Genomic DNA, 11,076 nt, shown 5'->3' on the forward strand with positions numbered 1-11,076 from the left:
GCTCTCCAGGGCTGGGTCTTAGCCTTGCTTCCCTTTCAGAAGCTCACTGTTTCTCTTTTTACTTGTGATTTCAGAAGAAGCGTTGCAAATACAAAAGTGAAAAGATAGAGACTATCAAACCAACGGCAGATCCTCCCCATCCCGTAGCCAATGGGGAAATAAAAGGAAGGAAGCCGTTTACAAACCAGAGGGACTTCTCTAACATTGGGGAAGTTTATCACTCTTCATATAAAGGTCCTCCATCTGAAGGAAGCTCAGAAACGTCATCACAATCTGAGGAGTCCTATTTCTGTGGCATTTCAGCTTGTACGAGTTTGTGCAATGGACAAACCCAAAAGACAAAAACTGAGAAGAGGGCTATAAAACGAAGACGGTCGAAAGTTTCAGACCAAGGGAAGCTCATAAAAACTCTAATACAGACTAAGTCAGGGTCAATGCCAAGCCTGCATGACATAATCAAAGGAAACAAAGATATAACAGTGGGAACACTTGGTGTCACGGCAGTTTCTGGACACATCTAAATCTAGCTGAACTTCTCAAACAGGAGAGTGTTTGTTCATTTGAGAACAGCCTGTGGTATTCTGTGGGAGGATGGTGGGAGACGAAGAGCTCAACTATTTGGAAAGTATTCAGAAATTTGGTTTCTACCTTTTTAAATGGATGGGATTGTGTCAATCTTGGCTATAAGCTGCAGCTTTACAAGGCTGAAAATTTCCTATGAGAACAGCATGGGGGGGAGGGAGGGCAGGGGGTTCGTTTTTTTTAGAGGTTTTTTTTCTCCACAGTTCCTGGGGCAGAGATTTTTTGAAACCCAGTTTGTTGGGTGGAATAGGGATAAAAGCCTAATCCTCTTCCTTCAGCTTTTTTCCTATTTCTTGCACCTTCCCATATTTATGTGCCTTTTGTCTATTTATAATGCCACTGGAAGAGGGGAGATACGATTGTTTGTCATTTGATTTATTTTGTAATTTCTCTAGTTTTTTTGTTTTTGTTTGTTTGAAGATGCAACACTACAGTGCTGTAAAGGGACGTGTTGGCTTTCAGCTGGACTCAGTAACATGGACTGGATACTGTAAAAATACTAATGGATGGACTTACCTGACTGGACTCTGGTTTTGCAAAACCAATTGAGAAAAAAATCTCCCTGGGAATGGTGGTAGTTAGGTTCATTTTCACCAACAGGTACAGATTGGAGCCGTGGTCTGATGAGCTGAACAAATGACAGTTGCTCTTTATTATTTCTTGAGAACGATGGCATCTTGTGACAATGAATGCTTTTGTTATCAATATCGACTGCTGTAGTTTTCCCAAGGAGCTGAATGGAGGGCACTCCACTTGTTTCTGTGCTAAGAGCTGAGGCCAAAGCTCAGCTGGAGAGCACAAGGGTTCTCCAAGGCAGCCCTGGGTGTGCTGTGTTTGCAAAGCCTTGAAGTCTGACCAGTCCGGTTGGTTCCAACTGGGTGTTTCCATAGCGCTTGCTTTTGTATTGGCTAACAAATGTGCAGTGTTTTGTATGGTTGATATTTTCGTACAGGAGTTTTTTTGTTCTTTTTGACTGTGACTGTATATTTGGATACTCTAGGATGTGTGACTGGGAAAACGTGTGTATCTGAGTGAGTGGAACAAAAGGTGATTCCTTTTGACAGATGTTACAGGTTCACATTGTAAAAAAAGAAGTTAACTTATTGAGCACTTTTATTGGTACCCTTTTTAACAGATCTTAAGCCTTTCCTGGGTATTGTATGTAATGTGACTTATTTAAAGCCTTTGTTTTTGGTGTTTTGTTCTGTTTCTTTTTTTTTGCTGCTTTCTTGTTATTTTATGAATACTTTAAGGTGATGTACTTTTGGATTTGATCTGCACAATTAGCCAGTCAGAGCACGTGAACCAGACTTGTTGAACACGGACTTAAGAGTTTTAAACCTGGATGAGGAAAATGCGTACTTGAGTGCAGCATACGTTGTTGTGGAAAAAGAGTATGTAACTACAGAGCTGTAGTGCCATTAGAAACTGTGAATTTCCAAATAAATCTGAACACTTTGTCTTTAATTTAGTGGCACGTTTCCTTTGCAAATCTTATCTTATGGCTTAAATGCATCTCCAAGAAGGAGTGATCTTTTGATTTCAGTGTGAGGCCAGAACAACTTAGCTGTAGTGAGCCTACCTGCACTGTGTGCAGCCAAATCCATTGGCAATCCAGTCCTATACTCCTCAAATGTGATCTCCCCAGTGCTGGTTTCTCTCGTGAAATTCTTTAGTTTCATCATGGGAACTGCTTTGATTAAAAAAGGAAAGGAATTGCTAAGTGCAGGAGGGGCTGCTCTGGGGGTGTGTGGCTTTTTTGTTGTGTGGGTTTTCTGTGTCAGTTTGCCTTCCTTCCTCTTGATGCGTCACATGTAGGAAGTTTGCTTTTCTGTCTTGGTTGTAACTGAGCTGTTTTTCCCATCAGTGAAGTGAAGCCACATGGACATGACTGAATTCTTAGAAAAGCCCATCTTTACTGTCGTGAGCTGAAACCTCAGATTGAGAGGTGTGGAAAGAGGCCAGATGACTGATGATGCGATATGCAGGTGTCAAATGCATCTCTCTCTCTCACATTTCTTTCAAACAGTCCTGTATTCCCTACTATCTATTGATTTTTAAACCTGGATGGGGCTTAGGATCCTAAGGAGTGGTTGCGTTGGGTATAAAGAAAGTAATACCAGCAATAAAGTTTTAAGTAATGAACATGTAGGGAGCCTTTCTTGAAGGCTCCTTTTTTTTTTTTTTTCCTAAGAAATGCTGCTTCTGGGCTCTGGATGTACAGGAACTTTGGTGTTTTCAGTATCTGACTAACAGAAGCCTGGACATACAGTGAGAGCCGGCAGCCTAAGAGCCCTGTTGTGCTGTTTAATGGAAGTTTATGTTAGCACTAATGTCTCCTGTCAATAAAACGTGTCTGTAGTAGGATCACTGTTGGTGCATGTCAGCTGAGGAGCAACTGTCCATATTATTATTACCAAACATTTCAGCTATGTCTTGGTCTCAACTTTCCAACCAACCACATCATGCTTCAACTGCTGGGAAAGCTCCTTTGGGAGGAGCCTGCTGGGTTGCTGTGTGTTTGCTTCTGGCATGGATGGAACTGAACCACAGCTTCCTCTTGTTGTGCTTGATGCTTTTAATTATTTATAACCACTTTTTTTTTTTTTTAATCTTCTTTTTCAAAAAAGCTCCTAAAATCACATTCTCATTTGCTTAACGTTATCCTTTCATGTGGCCTCTTGAGTAATTTTTAGCTTCCTATTTCACTTTTATTAATATCACACTGACTAACCTGATTTCTTTGATGAAATAAAGGCACTTCTAAATTGGTTACGCTCTAGAGAGACAGTACTTTCTCATGAAGGTGGTTTATAAAGCTTGACGAATTGCTGGGTGGTGTGGATGCTTCACAGAGGGGCCTGGTCCATCCTGTGCTATGTTTTGTGGTGTAAAATGCCAACCAACTGGTTATTAAGTGGAATCGGCCTCCTGGCTTTCGTTGCTAATTTCTGGAGTCTTTGAGTTACGCTGTGCCGATCTGATTTATTATATTGCTTAAAACAAAACCAGGTTGGAACAGCCATGAGGAAGTTGCTTTTGCATTAAAGCATTTCTCAGTGTAAACAAGCTGTCGACTTTGGCAACAGCCCGTAATAGTGAGAAACCTGGCTGCTTAATAATGTAAACCAAGGGTCTTGTCTTTTAGGACGTGGATGTAATGTAGTACATCTGTGGAGGTGGTGGCAGGGAGGGAGCCCTGAGCAGGATGCTGCTGGGAGATCTGTGGAGCTGTTTGAGCTCCTGGATCTCTGCCACCGTGTCAGTGTGCTGGGGTGGTTGCACTGACAAACCACAGCACTCAGCTAATAGGGCAGGCGGTCACCGTGAGGAGCCTGTTGGTGCAGAGAGCTGTTGTTTCCTGTTGCAAAAAGCTGTCGCACACAGAAGCACTTGGAGCACTTTCATCATCCCTTCGTGCAAGTCTAGGGACACCAGATTTTTAAGCAACGTGAGTTTTTAGCAAAAAAGGGATAATCACAAACATATGCATCATATAAAAGTATTGCCAGCCATGTTTGCTGAAATAAGACGTTTTGCTTATATGCATTAAGCATCAGAGAGGAAATGCAGTTTGTTTTAAATATATAAACTCCCCTCGCTGTGTGGTATTGGGAGAGAGAACTGGAGTGTAAGGTGGCTTCTGCCTTTGTCAACATGCAGCATGAGATGGGATGGAACAGTTGAACGTGCCTCACTATGGTACGAATGTTCCACTGCATTTGGAACACAAAGCGCAGAGCTCTGACCACAAAGTGCTGCGGGTAGGCAGCTATTAAGCAGAGTGTCTCATCGTGTGGAAACCCTGAGTGTCAAACAGCATCAGGTGTTGCTGAAGAAAAGAAGCTGACTGGGGTTTGTGGCAGCTTGAGAAGAGATGGTATTTCCAGGCTTCTTTCAGATAACATGGGTTAGCAAATGGATAGGAAAATAGATAATGAACAGGACCTCTTTGTGAATGTGAACATCTTTCTCGGGAGCTGTTGGTACCGACACACATCCCAGCACATGCCTCGTGTTTCTAGTGAAGGGGTGACTTAGGAGGGAAGCAGAAAGTATCACCTTTGCCTGGGAAAAGTGAACTGTTAAAACATGTAATTAAGAACCATTGTCCTTTGTGCAGCCCAGTGGGCTTTCAAGAGTTGTTTTGTAGCATTTCTGCTAGTTGTTGTAACAGGAAATATCTTCAGATACGTGTTTTACTGTGTCCAGAACCTAATAAGTCTTTGTCCTACACAGCATCTTTCTTAATTGTTTTTTAAACAACTAAATGGAGAGTGTGACAGCAGGCAGCAATGGCAGAGAGTGCTGGGAAGGGAGAAGTCTCTGAAAGCATGTTGTGAACTGCAATGGATTCTTTGATGGTAAAATAACCCTGGTTTTTGGTTTGCCGCAATGCGTGGTATTAGAGGGCTCTTGATCTGAATAGAGAAGATGCAGCAGGAACAGCTGAAACAAGGCTTTCATGGGCTTACCCACAGATCACAAAAATACGTCTGCATCTTTGTGAAAATAGAAAGCAGTGGGTCAGCGACAGGCACACCGGATTCTGGTGTTCAAGATCAAAACCTGTGTGCTGGGGCTTCTTTCTTCAGCCACGTAAGAGACAACAGTTCTGTTTGTTCTTGCGTTAAATGTGTCGTTTTTTAAACGCTGCCCTCCCCCAGATACACTACTTTCATTATGCCAGTGAAATGGAAGAGCAAATACCTATGGACATATGGACAGTCTTCTGTGTAAATTCATATGAAAGCTCCTTGCCAATACTTAGAAATCTGTGGCCAATGGAGACTTAATTACATTGAAAAATCTCAGTTTCTCATGATTCTCTGTCCTCATGATTGAGCAGAGCCTTTAAGAGTGCTGGGCCCTACGCTGTGCCTGGACTCTGGATTCTTCCTCCAAAGGTGAGGAAGTTGTACCAGGATGAGCAGTGCAGTGTCTAATCAGTCACCCAGCCAGGTGAGGTCCTGCTGCAGCACCCACCATTGTTCTGGGGAAGACTGAAAAACAAGAACTGCCCTTTCTAACATTCCTCAAGTTGGAAGAAGACAGGAGGCAGCAGTAAGTAATTTGTCCTTTGCAAAATGAGGTGCCTACTGCTGTAATTGACATCTTTATACTAATGCTAAGGGGAAAACACGGCTCTGCCTCTCACCTCTCATGCAGGATGCCAGAAGCAGAAGAGTCTGTTATTCCCCCTGCTTGTGGTGCAGGACACCGCAGTGGAAAAGCAGCTGTCTCTGCCTGTGTGGGCTGCTGGAAAGGGTGGCTGGCTTGTGGGTGTGTGTGATTACTCAGCCCCTGCCTGACGTGCTAGCACGGTGCTGCTCTGCTCTGTGCATCTCCTTCCTGGGGCTGTTGCTGTGTGAGTGCAGCCTGCCACCAGCTCTGTCCAACTGCATTTGCGTGCTGCTGCAGCGTGGGAGGAGCAGGAGGGTGCCCTGAACTTGCAGCAGAGGGCGGAAGCTTTTTGGGGTTTGCTGCTCGAGGCTTTCATAGAGTTGCAGCATCTGAGCTGGACGATTGCAGCTGGAGTGATGATGCAGGCACACAGAAGCAGATCTGGGTCTTCCCCCAGGGCTCAGTCTGGGGCAGCCTCGGCAGTTTTTGGCTGCCACATGGATGATCACACAAAGCGTGTCCAGCCCATCCCACTCCCAGCCCTGCAGCAGAATTTGAACTATATGTACCCACAGATCTTCTGGGTGGATGGCTGTGCTGATGCCAGCACCTCCTGCCATCCAGCATCCCCTGTCGCTCCCTTCCCACCACCAGTACCTGATCGGAGGAAAAAACCAAAGAGCAACAGAGAAAGGAGCAGCGTCAGCTTCCTGGTGATCTTCTTGCTGATCCTGCTGGCGCTCACTGGAGTGGGGCTGAGCATGTTTCAGATCTTCCACCTGGAGAAGGAGCTGGCTGAACTCAGAGAGGTAAAGTCTGCCTGCTGGCCACACAGGCCGTGGGGAGAAACTGGTGGCAGTGACGTGTGCCATGCCAGTGTGCGTGGGGCTGTTGGTTACTGTGAAGGACTGATCTGTTGGTGCCTGTGGTACATATCTGGATGTCCTGATGTCTGGGTGCTGCAGGCTCTTCCTCCCTGTACACTTAAACTCGCAGCTCTGCATAAGCACCCAGAATAGCCGTTGTTGAGACAGCCTGGTCGCATCTAGATGGTGCCCTTATGTTCTCACCCTGCTGAGAGAACTTGTCACTCTTCTTCTTTTAACAGACTGTCAGCATTGAACACATCCCTCCAGCTCTGGAGAAGCTCATAGGTGAGTTGATGTACATAGAGAAACTCTCCCTTGCCAGCATGTGTGAATGCTTCTGCCAAATCCTTCCCTCCCCTTGTCTGGTGCAGAGGCAGGGCTGCAGCTCTGGAAGCGCTTCTTGCACTTGCTTGGTCTGAAGAAGAGTGTGGCAAAAGGGCGTCCTGCATCCTGCTTGCTAGAATGCTCAGTTGTGTCAGTTGGGACAGGTTGCTTCTGCTTTAGGGCCTCAGTGTCCTGAGACACTGCAACAGCGTGCACAGAAGGAGGAGAGTGGATAATCAAGATGTACGCTGCATGTTTTAGGACTTTTTCTCTTTGCTCTTTAAGTTTTTGGGATGACATAGAAAATTTTGTTTTCATTGGGAGTGGGAGATTCGCACACTATTATCCCTCTCCTAAAACCTGAGCAAAAATCCTCTTCTTGAGTTCACCCGTGGAGACATTTTAAGATGAAAACTTTCCTTTCTCACTTGTTTTTTCCCTTTGCTTTGGATCACATCCGATCCTTTGCTTCAGCTCTTACTTTCTAACTCTCTCTAATGTTCTGTAGCATTTGGCTGAGCATCTTTCTATTTCTTCACAGCAAGCCATGGTGCCTATGTGCCCTTTGCTGCTGGGAATCTACCCCTCTTTAGCCTCGCAGATACCTCTGTTCTTCTCAATGGACTGACTTCTCCATGGAGCATGTGGCTACAGTCTCCTCTGTTTTCATGCAGGGCAGGAGAACAAGCCAGTGAAAAAGGAAGCAAGGAAGGCAGCACACTTAACAGGTACGTGTTGAGGGACCAGCAGGATTTGGGAGCAGAGAACAGGGCAGATGTTACTGGGATGAAAGAGCAACCTGGCTGTTGTTGTAAGGAGCTGCACTGACTTTCTCATTTTCCTTTAGAAATGTGTGTGCTTTGGCAACTTGAAGGTGCCCCACTGCTAAAATATTCCTCTCATTCAAGCTTTTTAATGAGAGCTCTATTTTTTTCCTTTGGTTTTTGTTTCTGTTAGTGATGTGCTTTCAATGGCAGCTCAACACCAATTAGAGCACATGGAAGGTGTGAGCTCCCACCTCCGTGAGGCTGGGGTAAACTTCTTATGTTACAGTCAAGGACATGGAGAACAGGTGCCTTGGTTGTGACCTGGGGTGTAACTGAAGGGAAAACATGCTAACGCTTGTGCTTACTGCTCCTCTCTCATTCTGGCTTCCAGGGAACCCCACACAGCAGAACCTTCCATTGGAGTGGGAGCCCATCTCTGGTCATGCCTTCACCAGCGGCGTTCAGTACCGTGCTCAGGGCCTTGTGATCAATGAGACCGGTCTGTACTTTGTGTACTCCAATGTGCTGTTCCGGGGAAGGCGCTGTGACAACGAGGTATTGACCCATGTTGTCTACAAGAGAAACCCAGCTTCACCAGGCAGCCATGTGCTGATGGAGGACAAGCGCATCAATTACTGTACAAAAGAGAAAATGTGGGCCCGGAAAAGCTACCTGGGAGCTTTATTCAAGCTCAGGGAGAGGGACAGTCTGTATGTCAATGTTTCTAAAATTGATCTGGTTAACTTTGAGGAATCCAAGACATTCTTTGGGTTATTTAAGCTTTAAGTGATGCTGTTGGAGTGTGGCTGGCAGCACCCTACGCACAGGGATATGAAGGGCACGAGGGCCACTTGAGAGGCAGCAGTCCAGTGTTTCCAACACCAAAGCAGGGTCTCACTCAAGGAAACCCATCAAGAAACCATATCTCAGCCTTCTGCGTGAGCAGGCTCCAGAAACTGGTGAAGGGTTGAAAGCAGACCTCTGGGAAGCACCTGGGCTGTCCTGTGGCTACCTGAAGAGAATCACACACTTTCTTCCTCTGAATAAAACAGCCACTCTGAAATGTAGAGCATCAAAGACCCTGCTGAAACTCACTACTTGCTCAAGAAGACTCTGCTACCTGAGAAAGTGCCAGGGCCTCAGTGGCACTGGCCCACAAATGCTGTTGTGCCCCTGGTGAGCTCAGGCCATTTGGGGACAGCTGGTCTGTGTCCAGGAGGCTGCTCAGTCTGAGCTGTGCTGTGCCACACCATGGGCAGCAATGTGGGAGTAAGCTCAAGCTGCCTTCCCTGAGCAATTGTCTGCCCATCCTAGCTGGACACTTGGCACTGTCACTTGTCTGAAAGGCACCCACCTATCAGCTGGCTTGTTAAGCATGGTAGGTTTGTTTTGCGTTAAATTATCGACTGTTCCCTTCCCAGAAAATATCCCCACCTTTTATTTAACTCACCTTGCAAGGAATGTGCTGGAAGTGGCAATGCCATGAGGGGTCCTGGCCCTGTGAAGAAAACAAGGTCTTGCTGAATCCTCCACATGCAATGATGGTGGGTATAGCAGAAGGGTCCAGGTACCCTTCTTGCTGATAGGACCCAAGCAAACCAGCCCTGGCTGAGCATGGGATGCTCTCTCCTGGGCAAAACACAGATGGCAAATAAAGGTATATTTTTCTAGAAAATGGCCCTGTACTCTCCTTATGTGGGGCAGAATGCTTTTGCAATGGCCAAGCCCGGGACGCTTTTGGTCAGTGGACAGGACCCTGCTCTACCTCTAGCAACGTGCCAGAAGAATTTGCTCCCTGACTGGTGAGGCGCTGGGTCCCTGCCACGGAGCTTTCAGGCAACACTAATTGTTGAGAGCTGGGGATGAGGGAGGTGTGAGATAGACAGCTCAGACTGGGCAGCTAAAGCTCTGTTTGACCCTCAGGAAGGGGACTGATCTAGAACTGCAGAGTTAAGCTCACGTAGAAAGGAATATTGGTGGGAAGTTTTGGAGAGCCCCTGTGCTTTGTAAATGCTGCTCTGGGTGTGATTTGTGAGCTCTGGTTTGGATGTGGGTGGCTGGGAGCTCCCCCCTGCATGTTGCAGGTAGTGATGCTTGGAGCTGGACACAAGCTTTTCTCCCCAGCCCCAGGTCATGGCTGGGTGTTGATTTGCTTTCAGGGTGCTGTCCCTGAAAGCACCACGCTGCTCTCAGTGCCTGCCATACACAGCAGCACTTCACATAACAGTCTGAAGGGTAAAGAGGGGAAGTCATGCTTAGTGTTAATAACATTTGCACACTCCAGCACTGGTCCACAACGCTTCTTCCTTGCAATGGTTAACTTCAACTTGCCACACTGTCACTAGGCAGTACGAAAAGGCTGCGCTGCATTATTTTTGCCTGTGGTCCAGGCTTCTTGTAATTCAAACAGTGGCTCTCTAGCAGTGTGTGGTATTTATTTCCTTTTCTCTGGTGCTGTCCTCTGCTCTGTGGTGTGTGGCCTGTGGTTGTTGCTTTGTGGAAACATGTTTCTTTGAAATCCAGGAGTGGACAGGCCATTGGTGCAGTCAGGTGCAGTGAACACTATGTCTCTGCTCACACAACTGGCCCTGCTGCACGTGGAGCTTTCCATTGCCTTTCTCAGGAAGGAAAGTGCCTCTAAAAGTCAATGGTTAGGAATCTTTTTGCTTAGCTGCTGCCTTCCCTCTGCACCCATCTCCTGCCAAAAGAGGGGCAAACCACTTAGAGCAGATACAGCGGTGTTGGACTGAAACTTTTCAGGAGGTGCTGGAAGCTTCTTCCCTTTTCTGGTTGCTGTTTGTGCTGTGTTGCTTTCTAGACATCTATCTGAAGAGTGACTGTGCATCTCTTTACACATCTGTAAGCAGCAATTTCTGAGCATGTTGTGCGCTTCCTTTCTTTGCTGGTGATAAACAGCTTAGAGAGATGGAGAGCATTCAGCACCCAAAGGAAACTGATGCCGAGATTATGCACTCTACCAGTGCTGTATTAGCTGAGCTTGTGGGCCATGACTAAAGATCCAAAGTAAGGTTGTCACAGAAGCATGCGATTTTAAACTGTACAGAGTTGATTCACAGACTGCTTGTGGAACAGCTCTATTAAAGCCATTGGTTGAATTGGCTCCTGTCTCCTGATGGAAGAGCCTGGGCCATGTGTGGAGGTACTGCAGGGCTTGGGCAGTGTTTAATAACACTCCAGGGAGCTTCTCCTCTGATCTGAGAAGTGATGAGTCCAGAGCAACTCCTGTGAAGCACCTTCTGGTCAGCTCCTAGTGCCTGGGGGTCTTCTCTTTCTTCCTAGGCACAGGCATTCTTTTCCTATGTGATCCAGCAAGTCCATTGCAGGCACAACAACTCTCACAGTCAGCTGGATCCTTTCCAGGCAATGCCTGCATGTCTGGAGTGTGCAGC

The 11,076-nt window shown here is 46.4% G+C and overlaps 1 protein-coding gene and 1 long non-coding RNA gene across 5 annotated transcripts in view; one reads left to right on the forward strand and one right to left on the reverse strand.

Moving 5' to 3' along the window:
- Window positions 1-2,049, forward strand: part of SUCO (SUN domain containing ossification factor) — a 29,486-nt gene extending 27,437 nt beyond the window's left edge. For all 4 annotated transcript variants that reach the window (XM_015869732.2, XM_015869735.2, XM_015869734.2 and 1 more), the window contains one exon: window positions 75-2,049. In XM_015869732.2, coding sequence (XP_015725218.1) covers window positions 75-521 — 447 coding nt within the window. In that variant the 3' untranslated portion in view covers window positions 522-2,049. The remainder of the gene's footprint in view (window positions 1-74) is intronic.
- Window positions 1,794-9,165, reverse strand: LOC116653769. The gene is made up of 2 exons (XR_004308191.1): window positions 9,117-9,165; window positions 1,794-8,723 (listed from the first exon to the last, which is right to left on the reverse strand). It is a non-coding gene; the product is annotated as an uncharacterized LOC116653769 (long non-coding RNA).
- Between the last annotated feature and the right edge of the window lie 1,911 nt (window positions 9,166-11,076).

This window comes from Coturnix japonica, chromosome 8 (assembly GCF_001577835.2).
Source record: "Coturnix japonica isolate 7356 chromosome 8, Coturnix japonica 2.1, whole genome shotgun sequence".
NCBI lineage: Eukaryota > Metazoa > Chordata > Aves > Galliformes > Phasianidae > Coturnix > Coturnix japonica.